This window comes from Henckelia pumila, unplaced genomic scaffold, assembly GCF_033568475.1.
Source record: "Henckelia pumila isolate YLH828 unplaced genomic scaffold, ASM3356847v2 CTG_461:::fragment_3, whole genome shotgun sequence".
NCBI lineage: Eukaryota > Viridiplantae > Streptophyta > Magnoliopsida > Lamiales > Gesneriaceae > Henckelia > Henckelia pumila.
The window spans coordinates 2,394,952-2,421,870 of NW_027331831.1; the positions used below are offsets into that span (position 1 = coordinate 2,394,952).

A 26,919-nucleotide genomic window follows, 5' to 3' on the forward strand; every position below is an offset into this window, starting at 1 on the left:
ATCTGTTCTCAATTAGTGTTATGTCATCATGTCTATATATAGGTAAATTTCACCTTATCTGTGCAAGCACTGTATTAATATTGCATCTAAGGGTGGAAATCTATCAATATATGTGTGATTCAACTGAAAAAAAAAAAATGGATTTCACAAGTATTGAATCACTACCTTTAGAGGTTCATTGGGGCCGTGTCTGTTCATGTAAGATTTAATTGAATATATACATTGACATTCAAGTGAAAAGAAAGCAATCGCAAATGGTCTTTTGGGCTTTTACAGCATACACCTACCCGTGGGTAATTAATATGAAAGATTAAATCTCCACCAAGTATAGAAAAATTGCTCAAATTTGTTGCAGACCATTATTTATTGATAGAAAGTTTCTCCAGTAACACAAGTCTTTTAAATCCAAAAAAATATAACATCTTACTTGTATATATAATATAATTATATATATGTATGTATGTATACATAAATAGACCAAATATAACAAACAAACAAAAAAATAGACCAAATATTATTTCAAAAACAGAAGAAATTTTATCTAATCCAAAATGTTGGATCAAATAATTCGAATATTGGCCGACATCTTTGGATTGGGTTCGCGTCTGGAAACTTTCTGGGAGAAGCCCAGTAAGAGCAGATACCGTACGAATAAGCCCAAGTACTGTAAGGAATAGGCCCAATTAAGAATTTCATGGGCCTATGAATGCTTCAGTCAAGAGTCCAGAACCATCTCGACGCCTAGTAACTTCTACACAATTCCCATCCATACTATAAATAGCCACCATCTCCCTTCTCTGATCACACGCGCTAAAAAACTCACTCGCTTTTAGCACTCCGTATATCATCCTCAAGTTTTCTTCTCCTCCAAGTTTTCAACCGTATCTGCAATGGCGTCTTCACTGGCCTTGAAGAAGCTCGTTTCCTCCGGTATCCTCTCGAGGTCCCTACGTCCACTGCGTGCGGTGGCTCAGCCGACCTCCTCGCGGCTCTTCAACTCCAACGCCGTCCGTGAGTACGATAGCGATGAACGTGACATTGATATTGAACGTTATCGACCGGATCGCCGCGTGTTCTTACCGTTTTCAGGTAATTATTTTTATTTGACGAGCCTTCTTCTGTCGCATAATGAGGAGCTCTATACGTGATGCTGGAACCTCTGTTTCGTGTTGCTGTTTTTGCGGGTGGTTGGTTAGTATTGCCGTATTTAGATGATTTCAGCTGACTGTCGTTTATTTTCAGCATTTCTAGGTCTTAGGAGGTAAATTTTAATTATATCAGTTGGTATTATTCCTGCTCGCATATTCTCCTCTGTTTGGTAATGAAATTCTTGTGTTACCCTGACGAAACGGCTTGTGAATTTTTAGATTTTGTTGCGGATACAGTGAGCTTTTGAATTAAATGTGTGATGGAAGTAGTAGGAATTAGAGAACTCTTTGTTTGTTTTCATGGAAATCGAATAACGTCCGCAAGCATGGTATGAGTGCAGATTTTTTCAGCCCATTCTCATCACGCAGTAGCCTGAGCCAAATCCTGAACATGATTGATCAAGTTGTGGAATCCCCTGTAACTTCGAGCTTCAGAAGAAACTGGGACGCTAAAGAAACAGCTGACGGTCTTCATCTGCGTGTGGACATGCCTGGTCTGAGCAAGGAGGAAGTCAAAGTATCGGTGGAGCAGAGCACTCTGATCATCAAAGGCGAGGGCAAGAAAGAGTCCGAAGAGGAAGAGACTGTGCAGAGGTACAGTAGCAGAATCGATCTTCCCGAGAAACTTTACAAGACTAATGAGATCAAAGCCGAGATGAAGAATGGGGTTCTCAAAATTTTCTTGCCCAAGATCAAGGAAGAGGAGAGAAGTGATGTTTTCAGTGTGAATGTTGAGTAAGTGATGAATCCATCCACACTAAATAACAGGATGTTAGTGAATGGGAATCTCTTTGTTTAGTTGCTTTTTTTTTTCTGACTTTTTGTGTGAATCTTGTTTTATGAATGGGCTTTCTAGCTGAAAATCATTACCCATTCCCATCGCCTAAATATCAGATTCCCTGTCCACTTTTTTTTGCTTTAGAAGATTAATTAAAGATATCCCATGAAAACTAAGCTGAGACTTGTTAATATGGTTGTGTATGTTAATGGGCTGCATTACTATGGATTCAAGAAATATACAACATTTTAATCAGCCATATAAAAAAACTCATATTAATGAAACACAAAATCTCTTGCGCATTTGAGCTTTACAATTGATTACTTTTTATAATTAAGGTTTAAAAAAAAACCTCATTAATAAAACCCAAAACTGACACATATTTGACAGACACTGTATTACATTTATCCTCACTTGAGAAACCCACAAATAGCGCTAATCTCCCTGTCTACACAACAAGCTTGACATTGCAACTCTTCATCCATATCCCTCCACCCAGATCTCCAGTGATTTTGATGTCGCGTTTGGCAGAAGACGAGATGCGGATTCAAATTGGGATACTTCACCCACATTCGCCTCAAACATTCCGTCAAACTTTCACGATACAAAGCCAATTTTCTTCTCAGCCATCTTGGCTTTTGCATGTTACTAATCATATCAATACCCTTGTCTTTAAACCTGTCATCGCCACTCAAAATCAGCATGATGCAAGTGAGATAAAGCGCACCTACATGCCTTGCATCCACAGCCTTGAGTAGGTATTTGCAAGCTGATTCCATGTCTCCACGGTTGAAGTAGTCCAACTGAATAAAAAAAAATTGAAAATCAATGTATATAAATATGTGTGCATGCAGTATGTAATTTTGGCTCAATTATTGCATGATATATAAGCCAAAGGAGACCAACAATAATTCAATCGCTTAATCATATACAAAATACTAAATAAACTCACCATCGCTTGTCGATAAAACAATTCGGGATTTTCCGAATTCCAGCATTTGTTCAAGAAAACTTGTTGCTCTTGGCTCAAAGGCGTCCAAGAATCTATAAACTTCTTGTTCAGGGACATATGATGGTATACATGGGAATCCTCACCGATTTCTTTGAAAGTTTTACAACTGTGTAAGAAACACGGTGTTAATCATTATAAGATCACTTATAAAACAACAACATATAGCACGTATAACTTTAGAAAACCTAGATGGATTATTGGTTCAGTTTTTAAGGGAAAAGATTTTGAATTTCATAAGAAAAATACATTAATTTGTCTTCAAAATCTTGGATTCGCGGCTTTTTAGGATCAAATTATATAACCTTATAAGAATCATGCGCATGCATATATATATATACCTCAATTTGGCGTTGATTATATCGATAATCGAAGATGCTGCTACTCGACCCAAAACTTCACTGACCAATTCATTCGGAAGTGTTTCGATTCTTGAAAGGATACGTTGAATTTTTCCGGAATATTGCCTGGGCATGGGTCTCCTCTTCATTCTTGGCATGGCTGCAAGCTTCAAAATATTCCTTTTTCTTTGAGCTTTCCACGTAATAAATCCGATTTTGTTTATATATATATAGTAATCAACAATTTAATGCGTTCGCGAGAGTCCTTGAAGGTTTCTGCATGGAAACATATTAGAGTTGGAAAAGGAAACAACTTTAATGGTTTCTAGAATATTTTTAAGGAAGGACATTCATCCTTTTTTTACGGTTGTTTGAAAAGATTTGTGGGCTCTTGATTTTATTCCCACGCATAATTCGTTTCCATTAATTAAATTCCCTTAATAATTACTAATTTTCTTCCGTAAAATCAACCTTTTTAGCCTTATAACAATCAAATTTTTATTTACTTATTTTATATGAAGACCCGGACGTAATTTTGAAACCTCTATTTTTTAGGGATATTTAGTTACCGACTTTTCAGGAGTTTGAGTCTTGAGTCGTTGCCACTAAAATAAAGATATTTATAAACTAAAATACATGGATTAAGAATCATCCATTGTTCTATCAAAAAAAAAATATAGTTTTAATTTTCTTCTTTTTAATAAACTTTTCTCTCGAGATTCATGTTTCCTCAACGAATTAATTAAAAGAATAAGAGAACGAGGCTTTTCGAAGCACCATCATTAATAGATAAGACAAACAAAATTATTATTATTTTTTTATAAAAAAAACCACCTAAACAGGTAAGGCGAAAACGCACATCTTAGATTTCTTTATAATTAACCTGTTTATTACGATTTCTTCATGATTTAACCTGAGTTACTGAATTAGGAAAGAAAGAGAAATCAAGACACAAAGAAACAACCTCTTTTGTTTTCTTTTTATTATTTTTTTTGAAAATAAGAAATTTTGTTTTTTGGATGTAGAAAGAACCCTTTTAATAACGAAATATAGTACAACAAATAATCCAGACTAGCTTATGGAAATAACCCCTAAAAATTCTATCGGAAGAAAACCCCTTTCAATGAAAGAAAAACAAAATATTCTACAAATTTATTAAAATAAAGCCTTCAAATATTCAAAGCAACCACGGAATCCCAGCCGCTTGTTCTTCTCCACTCTTTCAAGTCTCGGAAACTCTGTCCTCTCCTCTTCATGAATGATGATTTTTTCTTCTGCCATTGCTTCGCCACAGACATCATGAATCTCAATCGACTCAGAAGAATTCGTACTGACCAGCAACGGTTCGTAATTCATGCCGAAAAATTGATTCCGATAACATTGCCAAGAGCTGTCACAAGAATTGAACCCGCAAGCGTAACAGATATTGTATTTTGTAGAACCCATCTACCCTCTTATTTGGTTTTGAATTTTTTATGTCTCCAGAAATTTATGGTGTTATATGTGTATACATAAGTATATATATATGTATGATGAATGCTGAAAGAATTTGGATATTGGAGTTGTGAATGGACAAGGAGTTGGTATCTTGAAAGGAGTCTGTTTTACTCCTTACTTGGCTAGGACTTGTGTTGTTTACTTCTTGTAAGTCTGAAATTATTAAATCTTGATTTCTCAACACTTTCTTACGAGTTTTATCCATAATCCATAAACTTGAGATCGCCTAATTTCTGAAGACCATTCGTTTCAATCCGAAATTTAAATGTTGTAATAATTTGAAATTCTACATATATCAAATAACATACCCATATTAACGACACGAATGGGGGATGCACGCAGATATCGCGTGTGCTCTTAACTAGTTATTATTAAAGTAAATATTATTTTAAGTATCAGAAAGTATCTAAACTAACCACGGCATCAAAACAGGCGGCCGTTTTTTAGAACTCCGGAATATCCAATGCTAATTGATTAAAACACAGAAAACACGAAAAGTTTTTCCATCTTGATTCAATAGGGTTGTTTGTTGGCTCCTCTATGGAAACCTCATCGTCACAGACATTCATGTTGGCATTCGAAACACGAGGAGTTCATCTAAGATCAACTTCTGGGGAGATCCCATTAACTTAGTCTTTCCCCCTACATCAACTATTTGACAGACAATTTAATATGTTTTTGTTGGGACCAGAGCAGCAAGGTTTGTATGTCATGACCAAGGCATGCGCTTTAAAGAAGACTGCATGTTGCTTGCGTCTAAGCACAAAGACGGAGCCTCCTTGTACACTTTGTGGATTTCTAACTAGTCTTTTCCCCCTACATCAACTATTTGGCAGACAATTTAATATGTTTTTGTTGGACCAGAGCAGCAAAGTTTGTATGTCATGACTACCAAGGCATGCCATTAAAGAAGACTGCACGTTGCTTGCGTCTAAACACAAAGACGGAGCCTCCTTGTACACTTTGTGGATTTCTAACTACTCTGTTTTTTTTAAGGTGAATGAAACCTCCAAAAAGTATGTCCACCACTTGTAATTTCCTTTTGCTCATCAAATGAACCTAAATATGACAAACACATCCTTCCTAGAAAGATCCCACCCTATACTAATATACACAAGCAAAAGAAGAAGATGAGAGTGAACAAAATCTTCAACTCGAAATCATATCCTCTATTATTCTACGTACTCTGGCCTACTTACATATATTAATCAAAATGCATCTCATCAAATCAAATAGACTTCAACTACTATGTACCAAGAAAACACAGAGCCTAGAAGGCACATCACAACCGATAAACAACCGAAATTCATAGAGTTGAGGTGCATAGAGACCTGGAGCAGTTCTAATTAATGAAGGTGGATGACTCAGAATCACTATGCCAATAAAACCGGACACCATCCAAATTAATGTACAAATGGCAGTGGTTTTAAGTAAATTCAAATCATAAGGCCATTTGATCAACACATGTAGAGTGCAAGTGTATTATACAAGAGATTATTACCTATAAAACCAATAAGTATACAAATCAAGACAAAGGCAAACTATTTTTCCTTGCATTTTGCAGATGAAGATCATATGGTCATTTAATTCACAGGATATATATATATATTGAATTATACACGAATTCTAAATGTTACCAATAAAACCAGCTACTGTCCCAATTCCCTACAAATCCAGAGAATGGTTATCACTTTTTTACTTGCATCACACCATTGCAAATCATAGTATCACTTGATCAACACAGTATGCAAGGTCCGTCATAAGATCATATTTAGTCGATTACCTTGCTAGTAAAATGCATAACATGGTGAATTCGTTTGCAAACTAATTTGAACGATAACTCAAGCAATTTCCCTTCAATTACCACTCCTGCTAGTCAAGACAAGACCTACGTCAATCAAATTCATAAAATCAGGATCACAAAACAAGACTGTTTTTTTTCTCATAAAAGGAAAAAAGAATCATCCAGTGAAACAAGTAATCGAATCTCTAAAACCCATGTACACCTATATAGTGGTTGTTTAAACGGCGTCGTCGCGTGATTTCTCGGGCTTCCGGTACTTTTCCTCGACTTTCTTAGCAGTAAAAAGGGTATCATTGACGACCTTCTTTATATTGGGAACATCGTAATTCTGGGCAATGTAGATTCCGCAAGTAGTTCCAGCTATGAAGAAGAAGCTCCTCCTTATGATACCCATCACTCTCCGCCACTAAAATAAATGAGAAAACGAACAGAGAGTAGGAGTTTTATCGTTCTTTGGGCTTCTCGGCGGGATGACTATCGAGATCCTCGAGCAGCGAGTCGGGATCCGCCGGCGGCGGGGGCTGCTGAATGGAAGGGCTCGGAAGGTGTGTGCCAGAAAATTGCTTGCAATTTGGGGAAAATGCGTTTCTTGAATTCTTCCACCAGATGGATTTATTTCTTGGATTTTATTTATTTAACTTAATTTTTATTTTCGATTTCGAGAATAAGAAAAAAAAATTGTTCAAAATGAATTCCAAATTTTTGAAAAATGATATATTTAGCCACTAATTTCGATTTAGATTTAAAAAAAATTTTAATTATAATATCGAGGTAGTAGGTTTTCATAATTTCATGAGTTTTATGGTGGTGAATTGATTATTTTAGTTATTTTTCCAAATACAAGTTACGCTTCTCTTTCGGGTTAGTCTATGCTACACCGGGCTTTGTCTATGCTAGCACATGGGCACTACCCATGTGCTGCATCCAATGACCCATATTTTTTTGAATTTGATTTGATCTCATTTTAAATAAGATCATATCAAGTCCAAAAAAACATGGACCATTGGATCCCATTCGGGCACTACCCGAATGGGGTACCATAAACAAAATCGCTACACCGGGAGTGTTTCTCCCCCTATTTCAATAACATTACATCACGTGGAACCCTTATATTTTTATGAAAACTGACATGTGTGTTAATGATCCAATGGTTGACATTTGACCACATCATGAGGGAAGAAGTACTCCAAATATAGCATAGAATAATCTTTCTCCTTCATTGATGTTTTAATAAGATTGTGGATTTTATTTATTCCTGATATAAAAATTTTGCTAAAGAGAATTAGAAGATAATATAACTAAAAGACTTTTTTTTCAAATCAAACGTATTTTAGCTGCATGAATGATGAAACAACAATTCACATATATTTTAGTGGGCATGCTCATATATATTTCATGCTAATATTTTTTTATGGTATTTCATTCTAATATTTAATTTCATCAAATATATGTATTTGGAGATATCATCTTTCTTGATTACTTATGTATGTTGAGATAACGATGGGTGATAAAGATGATATGAGTAATTATAAATGTGATAAAATATGGATAAAATAGAAATGAATACGGCATAATGATGATAATTTTTTCTTTGATATGTTCGAAAATTATATAATTATCATGTTTTACTATTTTATAGTATTTTAAATATCTTTGCAAAATCAAAATCAATGATGAAATTTTTTTCTTTGATATGTTTGAAAATTATATAATTATCATGTTTTACTATTTTATAGTATTTTAAATATCTTTGCAAAATCAAAATCAATCATAATCGTCAAAAGATATAATTGTAAAATTTCATTTAACACAACCTACATTTAGTGTCTTCACGGGTCAATTATAAGATTGAGATGACTAAAAATTGTGACAAAAATGATGTGGATAAAAAATTATGTCTCATCTCAACTTCACGAAGTCCATCAATCGATACTTTAAATGATTGTTTGAGCCGGTAGAATAGGTGAGACATAATTTTTTATCCACATCATTTTTGTCACAATTTTTAGTCATCTCAATCTTATAATCAATCGATACTTTAAATGATTGTTTGAGCCAGTAGAATAGGTGAGTCATTTGATCAATGGTCAAAAGGTTCGATTTTCTTAAACAACATGTTTATGGGTGATGCTATCACACATAATTTAACTCATACGATTTATCTTAGCGTGATTTGTAAATTAATGCGTTAATTCAAAATTTAACCAATTAACATGGAGCCTGAGGGAAAAAAAAATAACATTCTCTCTCTTTCTTTTTTTAAGCGGGCTGCCAGCACTTGGTCATAACCCAAATCAAACTTTTAACATTTTTCACTCTAATACGGACTAGAATCATCTACCGTGGGATCCGGCGCATACGAGAAGAAAATGAAAAGTCACTCTAAGATCGAAGCAACCATCCGCACCACGTTATATATAACTTGGCCAAAATTTGAGGTTGAACAACATTATATTTAAAATAATAATAATATAATTGCATTTTTATAAGATCATTAATGAGGGGAAAAATAATTCAAAACTATATATATATATATATATTACGATGAACTTTCTATTGAAATATATTTTATATTATCTTTTGTATATTTTGTAATTATATTTTTCCTTTTATCTCTTAGGTCTTCTAGTTGCATATAAATATTCTTGTATTCATTCTTGTGAATATATCAGAGAAATATTATTCCATCAGTTTCTACATGATATCAAAGCTCTCTGGTGTATGCCAATAAAACTATCCTAACCCTACTACACGCAGCCGCCGCCGCCCTCTTTCTCCACCGCGCCGACCGCCGCCGTTTCCTATGGCAACCACCACCTATTCCGCTGCTGCTCCTGTTACTCCGATCTCCTTCAATGCTGCTGCTCATGCGCCCTTGAAGCTCACCTCTTCCAACTTTCTCTCATGGCGACTGCAGTTCACGACCCTTCTTACTGGTCATGATCTGCTTGGATTTGTTGATGGTTCTCATCCCTGTCCACCCAAAAGCGTCACCACAACCACCTCTACTACATTGAATCCTGAGTACACCGCATGGATCCGCCAGGATCAACTAATTTTGAATATTATCATTGGATCAATGACTCCCTCATTGATTCTATTTATTGCAACTGCCACCACCTCTGCAGCCGCTTGGAACACCATCACACTCACTTATGGCAAGCCCTCCCGTGGCCGCATAACTCAGTTAAAGACGCAACTTCGCAATCCTGTGAAGGGTTCTCAGTCCATAACCGAATTCATGCAGTTCATAAAATCCAAAGCCGATGAACTGGCTCTCATGAACTCACCAGTTGACATCGAGGATCTTACGATCAAAGTTCTTTATGGTCTGGATGATGATTATAAAGAACTTGATCATGCTATTCAGGCTCGTGATTCTGCAATCTCGTTTGAGGAACTGCATGATAAACTCCTCAATCATGAAGCGCATCTTACTGCTCGTTGGGACACTCATCTCACCCTTCCAGCCACCGCCAACACGTCTACCCGATCGGGTGGCAGCTACCATCGTTCGTCGCCCGTCCCGCCTCCACCTTCCGTCTCGTCTCCCCACCAAGTCCGCCAACCGGGAGGCTGGGCTTCACGGCAGCCGCCGCCATCCTACCAATCGGCAAACGGCCAGCATGTTCCCTGCCCCTATCTTGGGCGCTGTCAGCTTTGCGGTCGTTAGGGACATTCCGCTAAACGTTGCCCGGATTTTACTTATCTGCCAGCACCTGCAGCATCCTCTGGGCAGTCGTATTCTACATCTGGTCCATCTCCTCCACCAGCTGCTTACTCACTTGCCTCACCTTCTCCGTCTGACTGGATCCTTGACTCCGGTGCAACTCATCATGTGGCCTCTGATCTTGCAAACTTTTCCCTTCATGACACTTACGTAGGTTCTGATGGTGTCATTGTTGGTGATGGCACTGGTCTTCCCATCACCCACATAGGTTGTCTCTCACCGCCCTTTAACCCTGCTTCTCTTCACTTTACTTATGCCTTGTGTGTGCCGTCCATTACGAAGAATCTTTTATCCGTTTCACAACTTTGTAAATCTAATGACGTCTTGGTTGTTTTCTCTTCCTCTGCTTTTCAGGTGAAGGACCGTCGCACCGGGGCAATTCTCCATCAAGGTCCACTTAAGAACGGTGTCTACTCCTGGTCTGAGCGTCCATCGTCATCACCATTGGCTTTTACTTCCTCTGTCGTGTCTCTGCCTGTCTGGCATCATCGTTTAGGTCATCCATATGATCGAGTCCTGCGCCACTTAGTGGTGTCAAAATCGTTGTCATCCTTTAATTTTTCGTTGCGTCAGTTTAATTGTAACTCTTGCAAGTGTAATAAAAGTCATAAATTACCTTTTCATGATTCTTCTTTATCATCCCAATTTCCTCTTGAACTTTTATTTTCTGATGTCTGAACATCTCCTATTACCTCATGTGATGACTATAAATATTATGTTATTTTTGTTGATCACTACAGCAAATATATCTGGCTTTACCCTTTAAAACATAAGTCGGATGTTCTCTCTGTGTTTTGGTGTTTCAAGTCCCTAGTTGAAAAACGTTTTGGTCGTCTCATCCTCACTCTTTACACTGATAATGGTGGTGAATTCCTCGCTCTCAAAGACTTCCTTAGTCAGCATGGAATTTCTCATCTCACTACTCCTCCCCATACTCCCGAACACAATGACTTCTCTGAACGCCTTCATCGTCATGTTGTTGAGACTGGTCTAGCACTTCTCCATCATGCGTCTGTTCCCACTAAGTTTTGGCCCTTTGCCTTGGCCACCGCGGTTTACCTCATAAATCGAATGCCCAAACGCAACCTGTCTTACAAGTCCTCTTTCGAGCGCTTGCTTGGTGCCCCTCCCAATCTCTCTAAACTTCGTATCTTTGGTTGTCTTTCCTACCCCTGGCTTCGTCCATATTCTCCCCACAAAATTACCTCGCGCTCATCCCCTTGTGTCTTCCTTGGTTACTCTCTCACTCAGAGTGTTTATCTGTCTTACGAGCTCTCTTCTGGCAAAATATACGTCTCGCGTCATGTTGTCTTTGTCGAGTCTGAATTTCCCTTTGCCAGTGGTGGTTCTGGTGTTGGCTCGTCTCTGAGTGTGCCGTCTGATGTGCCGATGGAGGACTCCCTGGTTGCTGATCCTTCACTACCTTATCCCTCTGAACCATGCACTGCGCCCCCCATCTGCACCCCTGCTAACCCAATCCCGACCCCTCCTCCTATCCCGTCCGAACCACCACCCCTGCCAAACCCCATGGTCGAGCCACCTACCCATACATCCCCCACTCATCCTATGGTCACCCGGTCCAGAAACAACATCTTCAAACCAAACCCACGTTTTGCCCTCGCGGTTATTCCTGACTCCACTGCATCTGAACCCACCACTTATACTTCTGCGCTCAAGGACCCGCGCTGGCGTGCCGCCATGTCTGACGAGTTTGATGCTCTTATTCGCAATCACACATGGGATCTTGTTCCCTCTTACGTCTCTCAAAATGTGGTCGGTTGCTAATGGGTGTTTCGGATTAAATGAAAATCGGATGGCTCTGTTGATCACTACAAGGCTCGCCTTGTTGCGAAGGATTTTCATCAGCTTCCTGGTCTTGATTACTTGGATACTTTTAGTCCTGTGGCGAAACCCACTACTGTTTGCATTCTCCTATCTCTGGCTGTCTCCAATGGGTCGTCTATTCGTCAAATGGATGTTAACAATACATTCCTGCAGGGTGATCTGGCCGATTGTGTTTATATGGCGCAACCGCCTGGTTTTGTTGATACTTCGCTCCCCACCTATGTTTGTAAATTGAACAAGGCAATCTATGGTCTCAAACAGGCACCGCGCGCTTGGTACACTGCGCTTCGTCAGTTTGTACTCAGTGTTGGCTTCACTTGCTCTCTTGCTGACACCTCTCTATTTGTTTTTCGCTCTAGCAGCATTACTATGTATATTCTTGTCTATGTTGATGATCTCATTCTCACAGGAAATAATTCTGGTGCTCTTCAGACCTTCATTGATCGCCTCAGCAGTCGTTTCTCTGTCAAGGATCTGGGTTTCTTATCTTATTTTTTAAGTGTGGAGGTTGCTCCCTATGAAGGGGGGCCTTTGTCTATCGCAGAAAAAATATCTACTTGATTTTCTCACTCGCACGAACATGGTTGACTCCAAACCAGTTTCTACTCCGCTTGCCACATCGACGTCTCTGCACCTGCTGGACAGTTCTCCCCCTGCTGATGCTACACTGTATCGTCAAACAGTGGGCAGTCTGCAGTATCTATCTTTTACTCGTCCCGACATTGCCTTTGCTGTCAACAAGTTATTACAGTTCATGCACTCGCCTTCTTCCATTCACTGGGGTGCAGATAAACATCTCATACGCTACTTAAATGGTACACGTTCCTATGGTCTACTTCTTTGGAAAATTTCCTCTCTGGTTTTGCATGCCTATTGTTATGCGGATTGGGCTGGTGATCTTGATGATCGCACTTCCACTGGTGCATATATTGTGTTCTTGGGCTTTACTCCTATCTCAGCTCCAAAAAACAAGGAACTGTTGCTCGCTCTTCTACTGAGGCTGAATATCGTGTCATTGCCTCTACAGCTGCCGAAATCCAATGGGTTCGATCGCTTCTTCACGAACTTGGGGTTGATATTGGGTCCTCCACAGTTTCTATATACTGTGACAACATTGGGGCTACGTATCTCTGTGCTAATCCTGTTTTTCACTCCCGCATGAAACATATTGCCTTGGATTACCACTTTGTTCGAGAGTTTGTTCAGAGTAATCAAATTCGATGTTCTCATATCTCTTCTTCTGATCAGCTGGCTGATGCTCTAACAAAGCCACTTTCCAGTACACGACTGCGTCTACTTTGTTCCAAGATTGGTGTCTCTATGAGCTCACCATCTTGAGGGGGCCTATTGGAATATATTCTATATTTTGGAATATATTCTATATTATATTTTGTAATTATATTTTTCCTTTTATCTCTTAGGTCTTCTAGTTGTATATAAATATTCTTGTATTCATTCTTGGGAATATATCAGAGAAATATTATTCCATCAGTTTCTACACTTTCAACCATCATCATTTTGATTTTTGGGTATGTACTAAAACCCTTATAATATATAGTAGCATGCAAATTATACATACTAGAAATATGTATAAAACTACAGACAGACTAAAGCAGAGAAGAGAAATTTCGGGTCCGTTTGAGTACTTTAAAAACTTTTTAGCATTTTATAAATGAAAAAAAAAACAAACTTAAAATGTGTTTAGACAAGATTTTGATAAAATATTTTTGAAAAATGTTTTTCAAGTATACTTTTTAAATAAAAATTGAGATTTATTTTATAGTATTTTTAGAATTAATGAAAGCAATGTAAGACAAAACATACTACTTTTTAATTGTAAAAACGTTTTTACAGAATAGTTGTCCAAAAATATTTTTCTTAAAACAATTTTAAATATTTTATAAAAAAAAATAAAAAAACACTTTTATAAAAACATTTGATATATAAGTATATCATATATAGCTTACAATAAACTATGACTCTCTCCCAATTTTTGTTCTTCGTTTGAGGGTGTCAACTGTCAACTATCAATAGATAAACTCATAAAAATTAATATTATTTCTACATCCTTGCACACACAATAAAAACTCAATTTTATTGAGAAGAAGCATCTGGACATTTTAATTTTTTTTCCCTCCAATATTAATTATTAGCTCTGAGTAGCATTCCAAGGTATATGTGAAGTAAACATAAATCCATTTTCACCTTTTTACATTGAATTAAGGTGAGAATTTGCATCAAACACGGCTGAAATTTGGAGAAATACAAGTGGACAAGAAGATGGGGCTATCGTTTTTAGGTTTAAGGGATCACAACATTTTACTTTAAATCGACACTTTTTGCTAAATGTTGTCATCATGTTTCTTGAATTCTCAATATTAAATTTTAAATTTTGATTTAATTAAATGCACCTATGGCTGTGAAGCAGTTAAAAGAGTTCGACAGTAGGTCTATATGGGACGAGTAGACACACTCACATTATATATATATATTATCACGTGAATTTAAATATTACTATGTCGGGTCATTTTATTTTGTTTTTTGAATATGAGAGGAGTTTGTTATAACAATGAATATATCAGTCTCAAATTGATCGTATCTCATACTGATCAAATTTAAGATTTTGGTGTCATATGGACATGAAAGTCATTGACTTACTGATCAAATTTAAGATTTTGGTGACATATGGACATGAAAGTCATTGACTTATGTCAAAGTTGAAGTTGCTATCATTAACCAAAATTAATTTGTTACTATATTATATAAATTAATGGGGACAATACATGAAAAAATGGTGGAAGCAAGTAGGGGTTACTTTATAAGAAAGTTACACATGGAATTAATTTTTATCCATTGAAAACTGATACATGTGAAATGCAAACGGACGAAGAGTAAGATATGTACATTGGAGTCAGATTCAAGCAGGAGAAGACAAATAGAATGTGTGAAGTAAATTAATTAACAACTGCACATTAATCAAGCAAACCAGACCAATTCATCCAATTACAAACACGATTTAAGGAATATTTATATATATATTATTACACTTTCCTTTTTCATAATTCCTGCAACTTCGAACTTTAAAATATTGAATCAACATATTAAAATCCGAAAATCAAGTGAATTACATTGAATTTGACCCGATGGATCTAACTTTTCAAAGATCATATATTTTTCCACGACCCAAAAAAGAAAAACACCAAAGTCACAAACTATAAAGAAAGGGACTGTATAATTTAAATAAACAATCAAATCTTGAAACATAAATTTATTTGGAAGCCAAAAATGTAGAGCCAACTTAATATTCGATTTTGTTGGGGTGGTGGCTTACCCATTGAATCACTAATTTGTTTTGCCTCGGAGCGGAAATGGACCCCAACACCACTGTTGCAAAATGTGCACGAGACAGCACCTCATATGAATTTAGCTCACGTCTTATCCATCACGCGATTAAATTTTGTCTTTCCATCAAATTTATAAAAACTTTCCACTTTCCCTAACATATAAATTTTAATTTGCAAAATCAAGATCTAGATTTTGAGTAGTGCATAACTAAACGGGGGTGCGGTATTTTTAGTCATGTATTAGATTCGTTGAATCAGTTATGATATTGTTTTGATCGATTTATAATTTTAATCAATTTTCATCAGAATTATACATAATCAAGTAGTGTTTGTCAATGCTTAAAAAACAGTGATTCTGAGTTAAGATTTAAAAAAATTATAAAAAAAAACTCATAATCACTTCTTCTTCTTCTATTTTTTTTTATAAGTATTTAACATTTTTTGAAGTATTTGTGAATACTTTCTAGGATGAAAGTCGTCATCCCAACTTATTGGGTAAATGGCAACAAAAGTAGTATAACAATTGAACTAATAATATACACTAGATTTTGAGTGTGGGGCTCCGATCCCCGTAAAACTCTCGCCTTCACTATAAAAAAAGGCCACTTCAATTCAGTCTTTCAAATCTATTGTATATTTTTGATATTTTCTTCTGGAATTTGTATTATTTCCAGAGAACACAATAATAAAATAAATTATAATGATGGCTAGATCTTATTTCCTTGTTTTGTGTTTTATTTTATTCATGCATGCATGCAAATGCAATGCTCGACCCATATGGCTGAATATTCATCATGAGATGTTTCCACCTCACCAGGTAATTTTGTTTCTGAATTTAATTTCTAAATATAATTGATAAAGTTTATATGTGTTTAATATAATTTCTATGAGTATATATGTGATTTGGCTTGGAAAAGATTTTGTTCTCCATTCAGTTCGCAAATGGCTAGTAAAGACTGATCAAATTAAGAACAAATTTTCAGTCTTTAATATTCGTTTTTCTTGTAGTGCGAAGAACAAGTAAAAGTTGTCGATTCTTGATACAAATTTCAAACACATTTTATTTGGTCAACTTAATATATATTATTTGAATCTAGATGAAATTTTTTCAAGTAATTGAGTTTTAGATAAAATTGGATTTGTTTTTTAAAAAAAAATAAAAATAAAAAATCGATCAGATCTATTGAGTTATATTACTTTTAATTGAAAAACATCACTTTTGTGTATGTTTATTGTTTAGTTAGTTACGTGATCATTCTTGTTATTTTCTAAAATCAAATTCATTTATCTCTTATTTTTTTAGGGAAAAAAAAACTATCATTTGATTTTTATTCTTTTGTCCCCGAAAGAAATATTGTCCCCTTTTCATATTGTTAAACATATCAATTTGCTGTGATAATTATATATTCAACTCAAATTCATCGAGTTAATTAGGTCGTAATTACATGAGTTGTTGATCTTGATCCCCTCGATCAATTAATTACTTTGGATCTGAAAAATACATTGGATTTTAGCTTATGTTTTAATTTGTTCCTTTAATTAACTGGTCGCAGATCCAAGAAAAGTTTGAACTTAACGGCAACTCGAGAGATTCGGACACCTCAAAATCAAAGGAAAAAGAAGAAATCCTTCACAAGAAATTAAATGAAGCTGGCACGAGGGATAATTCAGGTGCACTAGCTTAGCTTTCACTCAAGCCTATCGATATATACAAATCAATATTAATTAAGAAATGTTGTAATAAAAAAAACTTTGGCATGCTTTAATATTGGATCATTAATCTCGAGCTCATCTTACACCGAGAGAGCTTAACCTAAGAGTGCATTAATTCTGAATGTGTGTAGACCCTACTAAAATTTAATGCGAGAAGTCTCCCATACCCAGTTAAGAGTGCAAAAAAGTCGAGCTACTTATGTAGCCCGCGAGCAGCTTGGTCAATATTCCACTCGATCTTGATTCGATCGAGCTCGGGTGTCTAGAATATTTCTTCTAAGCCAAGTTCGAGTTTCAATTATTTGTACTTAATTGATCGAGCTCGGGTGTCTTGAATATTTCTTTCTGAGTGGAGTTCGAGTTTCAATTATCTGTACTCAACTAGTACTATATATATATGTGTGTGTGTAATTTGAAAAATAACAAATATTTTTGTCGACATGTATTATTCAAATAAGCGTTCGAGATCATGATCTAAATACTAAAATTCAGGATTTCAAGTTTTTTGAGCTTGAATAACTTAGTATGTATATATATATATATATATATATATGTATATATATATATATATAGATAGAGTTCTTTTATGGTGCCTAACAACTATGCCCAACTCCGTGCCCACCATGTATAAGTCAACTCACCAATTGTGCTGGTCAACTCACCTATTGTACATGGTGGGCACGGAGTTGGACATAGTTGTTGGGCACCATAAAAGAACTCTATATATATATATATATATATATATATATATATATATATATATATATATATATATGCGTCAAGCTCGAGTTTAAAATAGATTACTCAATCGAACTCAAGTAGATATATTTTATAGTGTGTCAAACTTGAGTAGCATGAACTGGAGCTCGACTCCCGTCGTTTGCACACTCTTTCTGGGTGTTGCATATAATTTTTTAAATTTTAGAGTATAAGTACAATCTTAGACCCATATTACAACCATAAAATGAAATTGCTCGCACAATCGACGGGACTTGAGCAAGTACTCGAGACTTGCTTATCTCGAGCAAAGATATTACAAAGAAACTTACCAAATCTACCTAAATAAATTAGGACAACTATCCGCAAACAATGAGAATCGAACTTGAGACCAATTGATCTCATGGCCTCAAGGTGTCGCATATAATTATAAACCCTGTGTGCATGCATAAATTACCTTGGATCTCTAATGTCCCGGCTGTGAACTAGATCACCACTTTTTTATTAAAATAATCAATGCAACAAAATATTATACACCAAGAAATAACAAAAATCCAACGATAAAATCAGTACAAAATATCTATATTAGAAATGTTTAAATCGATTTTTATTTGAGATTCTTTATATTCCCAAAGTTTTGTATTTCATCTCAACCAACTATTGGGCGTAATGCAGGGGGTGATGAAGATTGGGAGTCTTGGCTTCACAGTGCCATGATCATGAACAAAACAAAATTAGAGGTAATTACGAATTAACTCGTTAAATTTTGTTGTTTCTTGAAAAAAAAGTTATATTAAAAATTAACCTCGTGAATTTACACTTGACATGACATCTTTCCCCGGGGATGTGTGAGCTCGTACTGTTATTATTTTTGGAATGAATTAAATAAAGATATAATTACAAATTTGTCTAAAAACTTTATTTTTCAAATGAGTTTTCATTATCCGCGTGAAAATTATATATTTATATTAAAAAAAACATATATATATTTAGAAGGAAATGAATGATATTTTTTTTTTAATGGAAACTCGCAGTCGCTATCTTTCGATGCGTATTGAGTAAATACCCGGACTAACACAAAAAAAAAAAGTTACAATTTTGTTTATCTACAACTGAAATTCGTGACAGTATATAATGTGAATATAGGATGAAAGGGTGCCACTGCCACAACGCAAAGGAAGGGGAAAATCATCAATTTTCAGCGACGAAAATTTAACAGTGACGGATTACGAGCCACCGCATCGGAAATCTCCCATTCACAACTAATAAATCTAATATTTCATTTTTATTTATTACTTTTATATAGTTTTATTTCTTAATGATACTCTCTCTCATTGGTCATTATACTTAATCTATATGTCATACACATAACATAAGAGTGCTCTTAATTTACTCTCTTGTTTCTTTTTCATTTCCCCCGGTTTATCATGTATTTAGTGATATCCATGCTTTGATTATATATATATATATTCGAAAGTTGATTCCATTATTTGTTAGTTTATTTTGCAATAAATGACTTGATGATGATCTTAATCCTTGGGATATCATTTCAATGACATATCCAATAATTCAAATTTATTCTTACATGTTCACACGTATGAATGAATATATAAACCATTGGAGCCGATGTTAAAACTCATAATCCAGTTATCATTTTCAAAAATAAGTTCTAAAAGTCTGGAGGTTGTTAATGTTGGTGTGTTTAGTTTGTCCCACATCGGTTGGATGAATTGCCTGGGAGTTTTGAGTTAGGTCCTAGTCTCAATTTCTAACATGGTATCAGAGACCGGGTTCCATCGTTATGTGTTGGACGGCCCATAGTTGGCCTCACCCATCCCATAATTGGGCCACTCATTTAATTTGATCTCCACGTTCCAGTCAATTCATTCATGGACGTGCGAGGGGTGTGTTGGTGTGTTTAGTTTGTCCCACATCGGTTGGATGAATTGCCTGGGAGTTTAATATATAGGCTTGAACAAACCTCCCTCTTGAGCTAGCTTTTGAGGTGAGTTAGGTCCTAGTCTCAATTTCTAACAGTTAAAACTTTACGGCGTCACGACTCACGAGCACATAAATAAACTAAGCAACTGCTCGAATGCTCAGATAATAAAGTTTTGGTGAAGCTTGGATTTACAGAATTGTTTAGAAAGGTAGACGTAAGAAATAAATCGTAGCGACATGGCAAGAAAACACTTTGGTACTAAAAAACGGGTTCCTGGATGGTGATGAAAGCTTCCGTCTTGAGTTTTACCAGGGAGAGCAGAAATACAGCACGCATGAATGAATGCCGACTAAGAATCAGCGATTGTGACCTCAACCTCTACACCAGGTTCTATACTGATTGAAGTGATCTGCTTAACGACGTCTGGGGAGCTGAAAAGGTCAATCACCCGTTTGTGAACTCGGAGCTCAAACCTGTCCCACGTATTAGTACCTGGGAAACAAAGTTGAGGGAAAAACAAAGGATTGGAATTAATTCTATAACAAAGAGAGAAAAATAAAAGGCAAGATTCGAGAATGTATTTGGTGTTAAACCAAAAATCTTTACTTTGTTTTCTGGTCTCTAAGAACAAGTGTGTCGCAAATTCAACAGTTTTGAGAGTAATACTTGCATCATTTGATTTCATCAGTAAACGAATAAAGGAACTAGTTCCTGTATAGCTAAACTACCTCAAATTCTTCTCAATGACCTCATGAGAATTCAATAACGACTGAATCAGAGCATAACAACAACTGAATAACAATCCCAGAAAAACAATTAACACAATGTCCTAAATCATAATGTTCATGGAAAACTCATGTATACTGAGGGGGAAAAGAAAAGAATGAACTAAAAATATATGTTGAGCATGTGTTCAATTAATACCTTCACCACATGGAGATTTCCTAGTGGTGATGTGAAGAACTTTAGTAGGAAACCTCACTGGTCCCTTCACTTTAAGCTTTTTGTCCTTGGCACCCCGGACCAAATCAGCACACACTGTTTCAAATGCTCAAGTTAACAGCACTCAAACCAGTCTCATGGAAAGAAAAAATCATAATAATAAAATGGCACATACTAGAAAATACATACAAAAGCTCGCAAGGTAGACCCACCGACACGATGAATGAGAAAGATTCAAATTCCTTGAGGTTTGTTCTGGAGTGGATGATGGATTTTAAATACTTTGACAGTTTGACTTGCTTGGACAGACAAATTCAAGTGAATTTCAATTAACTCATATCAAGATATGCAATTTCTCCGGATCAAATTCATCAATCCAAACGAAGCCTTAAATTTGTTTCGAACGAAATATCTATTGTCACACCACCAAAATTTATTAAATTACCATATGGAGCTGATCATGAGAGTGAAATGTTCATGAAGTCTACAAGGTGAGTTCAGTATCGAATCAATGGCAAATTGCTACCATCCAAATAATCAGACTTCTAAAAAATGAAAAAGCAAAACAAATTTGAAAGCATTAACTCCCAAAAATTAATACAGAGCAGCGAACAGAGCACCTCAATAATAAAGTGAATGCAGATCAGAAGTGTCCCATTCTGACTAATAGATAAACTGATACACAATACGTATAGATAGAACAGAAGGCAATAATGTTCTAAAAATGAAACATAATTGAACGTTAGAAAGATGGACTAACAAAATCACATACAGGCCACACAAAAGTAGACCTTTTTCGAGATTTTTCACGTTTTTGGAAGATAGAGTGATACGGATCTTGTGAATTTGCTCCAGAGGCTCCTCCAACCCTGGTTTGGTTGGCTTCATCGTGGCGTATGCCATTATTATCCTCGGATTTCGATTTGCTTCCACAGCAGAGACACTGCAAAGGAAATTCAGAGGAAAAAACATATAAGAACGAGATTCGAATTGTCGGAAAATATATTTATCACTGAGAGCAAAGTATGTGCTCAAATGCTACCGAAGGTCGAGAGAAACGGCGGCGACGGCGGGATGATTTGTGACTCACAGTGGGCGCCGATGAAGATGATTAAAAGCCCTGACTGAACGGGCCTAGCTCGAAAGAAGCTGAAGGAAGGGCCTAAAATCTAAAATACTGGCCCATTTTCATTTAAACCAATGATTAATTAAAACATCCACGGTCTAGATTCTAGAAAAAGCCCCAAAAGACGAAATATCGAGTTTAAAATTCATTTTTTTAATAAAAGATAAATGTTTAAAATTAATTTTCACTTTAATTAATAGTTAATTAAAACATACACTTTCTAGAAAAAGTTTTTTGAAATGTACTATAAAATTTTAAATTCAATTATAACAACACGCCAAGAGGGTTCATTTCATTTCATCCGTACAAGTAATGCAACGAATCCACTAAATCATGTCACTGGTTGGGTTAAGATTTTTAAAAAATGCTTAAAATTAAACCATTTTTAAAAATGAAAAAGCATTCACACAAACGTTTTGAGTAGATCACTGCACGCCAGAAGTGGACCTCATCCTTTTAGGTGTTTTTTTAATTTTTTTAATAAAATTATTAGTACTGGATACAAGAATGGACATGAAAATTTTGGAGAATGACTTTCACTATAAATGTTTTTAAACATATAACATCTTCTACGTGTGTCAAATAAATTTGAAACAAATTCAATATTGAAAAGGAAAGGTACTTTTTCTTGTCCAAAAGAAGTAAAAGTAATGACATTCGAATCCACAAGGGAACCTTCCATAATATCGGAAAAAGGAGCGAGCTTTACTGTAATGATCAACCATTACATCATTGAAAGCAACATTGATGCATCAAAATTTGTTAATAAACTTCTAAATTAACTGATTTTTGCCCAGAAAATTCGGCCCAAGTAAATGATAGAGAGGCACATCATCTTGAGTCCTCGCACCACACCTAAACTGAGTAATTTGCAAGCCTAAGCCACAAGGGTGCTGGCAGTGGTTGACTCGCTGCAAAAAACCAAAACAAAAAAAAAAATCCTTCTGGTGTCATAATAAGAAATGGTGAGCAAGAAATTGACGAATAAGGCGCAACACACCAGATCCGTGACAGGATGGTTAAGCATGGGAAAATATTATCAGAGAATAACATCTGCCTATGAGAGATGAATCACAAAATGCTGGAAAAGATTCAATTTAAAACTCGCAAAGCACAAATCTTGTGAAACCATCAACAATTAGATTCATCAAATAGACATTTTATCTGAACTATTGAGAGAACTAATTCCCCATGCAAGTCAAAGCCGTTCATTGGATTCAAACTCATCATCTTTCACTTTTTATTTACGTTAGTATCATACAACTGAAGCTTGAGAGTTGTTGATAGGTAGATAAAAGTATGAAGCTTATATTAACATAATAACAACAAACACAACAACATATCACAGAACAAATAAATGGACCAACCCACTCTTAAATTTATTGAAAAGACTTTGCATTTAGACCAACCCTTAAAATGCTATCCCCTAATTTCTTCAAAAGATAACCATCTAAAGAAATGAGACATATATTTGAAGATTAAACATGTCATACTACTCAAGCGCGCTAGTCTGCCAGATTATACTACATTAATGAAAAAATGAGATGTCAATGAGAAGAGAAAGGGTATTACTATTTCCAAACTGGTGGAAGCTTCTTGGTCTTCTTGTAGTATCGAGCAAGACGATGGATCCTGCTCTCCACCAGAATCAGCCTAAATTTGGAGTCCTTATCCTTCCTGTTCCTCTCCAAATGCTTCCTGATCGCCACTGCCTTCTTGATCAAGTGGTAAAGGTCCTCGGGAATCTCCGGGCCGAGCCCTGTCCAATCGATTGGCCACATTTCAGTCAAATACTGAAGGGATTAGAGCTACAAAGAAAATCATCAACTCCACACGAAAACGAGATTCACCATGAGCCTTGAGAATCCGCAGGATCTTGCTTCCGGTGACGCTCTTCACCTGAGCAATACCGTGAGAATCACGAAGGATCACACCTATCTGTGATGGTGTCATTCCCTTCTTCGCGAACTTGCAAATATTTTCCTCGACCTTAAAAAATAACAAACAAAAAACATAACACCGAATAAGCAATCCGTTCTCATTTTGAGCAATTTTTTTTCTAAACAAAAATTTATTTCGAATTGGACAGCTTACATCTGGAGACGAGATTTTGAGCCAGCTGGGAGGAGTTCTCTTGTAGGGAAGTGCTGAAGCAGAAATGCCCTTGCTGAAATCAAAACAAAACGTAAAACCAAACAATAAATTTGAAGATAGGAGGAAATAAATAATGAGAAGATAGAAAAATTCTCGGATTGAGGAGAATGAACGAGTACCCGCGGCTGTGCATACGACCCATGGTGGCGGAGCTCGGCGTTCACCGGCGAAAGTTGGGGTGAGAAGCTGCTGCCCGCTGCTCCCCAACTAGGGCTTAATTTTATTTTGATTTTGCTGCTGAATGACCACTTCTCAGAAAATGGGCCAGCCCAGTTCAATTTCAACTAAGGATCGGTAATTCAGCCTTGTGTTTTAAATCATATGGGTTAGTGACTCGGGAATCCAAATTTGATCCATTAGTCGTATATTATTTTTGCATTGGTATTGGACATTGTGGTATTGTTTTTTTTTTTAAAGGAGGCATTGTGATTTGTGATGTATGCTTTGTTTTTTTTTCTTAAATAAGATTATAATAATTCCATGTAAAATTAAAGTTTATGGAGTTAGATATATTCACTAATGATATTGAATTACTTTTTGCGGTATAAAAAATTTTGATAATGTATAATGGATTAAAATGTAATATAATAAGAAACTACTTTTGGGTTTTTCAAAAAAAAAAAAACTACTTTTGGGTATCAAAGTAATTAATCAAAAGTAATTATCATATTCAAGATATAAATAAAAATGATTTTGAATGATAATGTTAAAGAATACTATGTATATTTGTTTTAATAACTTTGAGATAATTTGATATTTTTGGGAAATAGCCACAAACATTACCCCAGCATTTCATTGAGAGGTCTGATTCGAACTAAATGAGGGACGACTAAAATTTCGACTACTTCAACTTAGGTTTGCATTTCGTTCTTTGTTTTTCCAATTTTGGAACGAAAGTGAAACTTGATTAGAGGTGTTACCAATTTTTAAATTTTTTTTTGTTTTGTTTTTCTTCGAAAAGAGTTGTCACCAATTTAAGCAATTAGTCGATCCTCATTGGATAGTCTCCAATGAGAGATATATGAACATCTCGTTTGTAAAAACATATGAGGCATTGGATCTAACGTATATCACTAACATGGTACCTATCCCAATTTGAGATGTAAAAGTGAGGGAAGAAATTGAACCCCACAAGTCATACTAAAAAACTTTATATAGAAAGTAAAATTCATCGGTACTTTAAATTGATGGTCGAAATCTCTTGTCAATCATTTTATTTTGTATTCGGATTTAAGATTTGATTAAAAAGATATTTGAAACATAGATTTTAAAGGAGCATCTTATATAGATATTCTTGTATTTCTGGCATACAAAGTAACGACCATCTAATCATTCGAACAACTCACGGTGAAGCTGGAAATTTGAAATTGTAGACACACAATATCACATTTCTAAATTCTACTGAAAAACGAAGGCTTCAAAATGCATGCTTGCAAATCTTCAACATACATGCAACAATAATTTTTCACCCACAAAAGGAAAACATAAATTGGTCAAGAACAGATGACGATCTGATTAACATCTTATAAATCAAGCGAAAAATAGGATTAAAAAAAAAAAGGAAAAGGGAACAAAGGCGGTTATTATGAAGTCAGCAAAAAGGGGGACCTCTTCACTTGGCGATCATCCGAGCGATGAATTCCTCGTACCGGATCTTACCGTCGGAACCAGCATCAACCTCGCGGATCCACTCGTCGAACTCGGCGGGCTCCAGCTTCTCGCCGATGTTGGTCAAAATGTGCCTGAGATCAGAGACGACGACGTATCCAGTACCGTCCTTGTCGAGCACTTTAAACGCGTCGCGGAGCTGGCGATCGAACGGCTCGGGCTTTAAATGCTTGGACATGAGGTCGAAGAATCTAGGGAAATCGAACGGGGAATTGAGCTTCTCCTCCGCGATTATAGCCTTCAGCTGGGCTTGGGTCGGGTTCCCGCCGAGCGATCGCATCAGGATCCCCAGCTCCGACGGCGAGATCTTGCCATCGCCGTCTGTATCGAACAGAGTGAAGGCTTCCTTCATGGATGATTCCCGATCAGCGTTCAGATCTTTGCCCATCGCTAACGAATTCGTGAATTTGCTTGCTGGTTTCTGCTCTCCGTTGGTGGATTTGGCCTTTTGAAATTTGAGGGATTAGTATAGAATTAAAGAAAGATCCAGGGCTCGATTGAAATTAAATATTATTATGGGTTTTGGTATGGACTATTGGACCCCTTCTATTTGGAAAGTTTAGTCCAATATACGTAAATGGGCCTTCGCTCCAATTACAACTGGGTTGAACTGGATTTCACTGCATAAGTTTCTTTCTCATATCATATCCATTAGCATAATATATAAGTTTTCTTTGAAAAAAGTAAAAAAAAATAAAAAAATGTGAGAATGTACCGTGCATGATCCAGATTACAAAGATATAAATTAATTGTTTGCATTATAGATGAGACTTGAGCGTGAATTTGAGACTTGCTCATCTCGAGTAAAAAAATTATAAAAAACCTTTTAAATCTACCAAAATAAATTAAAAAAACTACCTGCAATCAATGATAATCGATCTTGAGGTCAATTGATTTTAGGACCTCAGCCTTAGCCATAGCTAACGTCTCATCGGCAGCATAATATGCATGTTAAATATTAGCAAGTAATAAAATTTACTTTCATCGTTGAATGAGACGGTGAATGACGTATGATACAAATATGATAAATTAATATATACATAATATAATAATTTACGACTTTAATGCTTTGCGAAATTCACACCAAATGTTAAATTAATCAACTAATGTCCGATATTTTGAACCATAAAGTGTCTAATAAAGTAGATTTAATATCTCGTA

General features: G+C 35.9%; 7 protein-coding genes across 8 annotated transcripts; 2 read left to right on the forward strand and 5 right to left on the reverse strand.

Moving 5' to 3' along the window:
* Window positions 1–793: 793 nt before the first annotated feature.
* On the forward strand, window positions 794–2,119 carry LOC140871823 (heat shock 22 kDa protein, mitochondrial-like). Its single transcript, XM_073274554.1, has 2 exons — window positions 794–1,089; window positions 1,490–2,119. Exons 1-2 carry the CDS (start codon window positions 891–893, stop codon window positions 1,885–1,887), a joined length of 597 nt encoding a protein of 198 aa, XP_073130655.1. The 5' UTR covers window positions 794–890; the 3' UTR covers window positions 1,888–2,119.
* A 217-nt stretch (window positions 2,120–2,336) lies between these two features.
* Window positions 2,337–3,434, reverse strand: LOC140871504 (F-box protein At2g35280-like). The gene is made up of 3 exons (XM_073274038.1): window positions 3,277–3,434; window positions 2,879–3,044; window positions 2,337–2,729 (listed from the first exon to the last, which is right to left on the reverse strand). Exons 1-3 carry the CDS (start codon window positions 3,432–3,434, stop codon window positions 2,337–2,339), a joined length of 717 nt encoding a protein of 238 aa, XP_073130139.1.
* Window positions 3,435–4,348: 914 nt separating this feature from the next.
* On the reverse strand, window positions 4,349–7,162 carry LOC140872075 (uncharacterized). 2 transcript variants are annotated; one of them, XM_073274807.1, is made up of 2 exons: window positions 6,780–7,162; window positions 4,349–6,438 (listed from the first exon to the last, which is right to left on the reverse strand). In XM_073274807.1, the coding sequence occupies exon 1, from the start codon at window positions 6,969–6,971 to the stop codon at window positions 6,795–6,797; it is 177 nt and encodes a 58-aa protein (XP_073130908.1). In that variant the 5' UTR covers window positions 6,972–7,162; the 3' UTR covers window positions 4,349–6,438; window positions 6,780–6,794. The 2 variants fall into 2 exon arrangements, with proteins under 2 accessions (XP_073130908.1, XP_073130907.1); XM_073274806.1 differs by having other exon boundaries at window positions 4,349–6,661.
* Window positions 7,163–16,122: 8,960 nt separating this feature from the next.
* On the forward strand, window positions 16,123–19,337 carry LOC140872363 (uncharacterized). Its single transcript, XM_073275181.1, has 4 exons — window positions 16,123–16,313; window positions 17,050–17,167; window positions 18,602–18,666; window positions 19,073–19,337. Exons 1-4 carry the CDS (start codon window positions 16,197–16,199, stop codon window positions 19,190–19,192), a joined length of 420 nt encoding a protein of 139 aa, XP_073131282.1. The 5' UTR covers window positions 16,123–16,196; the 3' UTR covers window positions 19,193–19,337.
* Window positions 19,338–19,968: 631 nt separating this feature from the next.
* On the reverse strand, window positions 19,969–21,955 carry LOC140871419 (small ribosomal subunit protein uS10y-like). The gene is made up of 4 exons (XM_073273918.1): window positions 21,853–21,955; window positions 21,602–21,753; window positions 20,793–20,906; window positions 19,969–20,360 (listed from the first exon to the last, which is right to left on the reverse strand). Exons 2-4 carry the CDS (start codon window positions 21,711–21,713, stop codon window positions 20,218–20,220), a joined length of 369 nt encoding a protein of 122 aa, XP_073130019.1. The 5' UTR covers window positions 21,714–21,753; window positions 21,853–21,955; the 3' UTR covers window positions 19,969–20,217.
* A 573-nt stretch (window positions 21,956–22,528) lies between these two features.
* LOC140871418 (small ribosomal subunit protein uS15-like) lies at window positions 22,529–24,346 on the reverse strand. The gene is made up of 5 exons (XM_073273917.1): window positions 24,210–24,346; window positions 24,031–24,103; window positions 23,787–23,925; window positions 23,509–23,695; window positions 22,529–22,847 (listed from the first exon to the last, which is right to left on the reverse strand). The coding sequence occupies exons 1-5, from the start codon at window positions 24,230–24,232 to the stop codon at window positions 22,814–22,816; spliced, it is 456 nt and encodes a 151-aa protein (XP_073130018.1). The 5' UTR covers window positions 24,233–24,346; the 3' UTR covers window positions 22,529–22,813.
* Window positions 24,347–25,536: 1,190 nt separating this feature from the next.
* On the reverse strand, window positions 25,537–26,238 carry LOC140872265 (probable calcium-binding protein CML13). The gene has a single exon (XM_073275083.1). It carries the CDS (start codon window positions 26,144–26,146, stop codon window positions 25,703–25,705), a length of 444 nt encoding a protein of 147 aa, XP_073131184.1. The 5' UTR covers window positions 26,147–26,238; the 3' UTR covers window positions 25,537–25,702.
* Window positions 26,239–26,919: the final 681 nt, after the last annotated feature.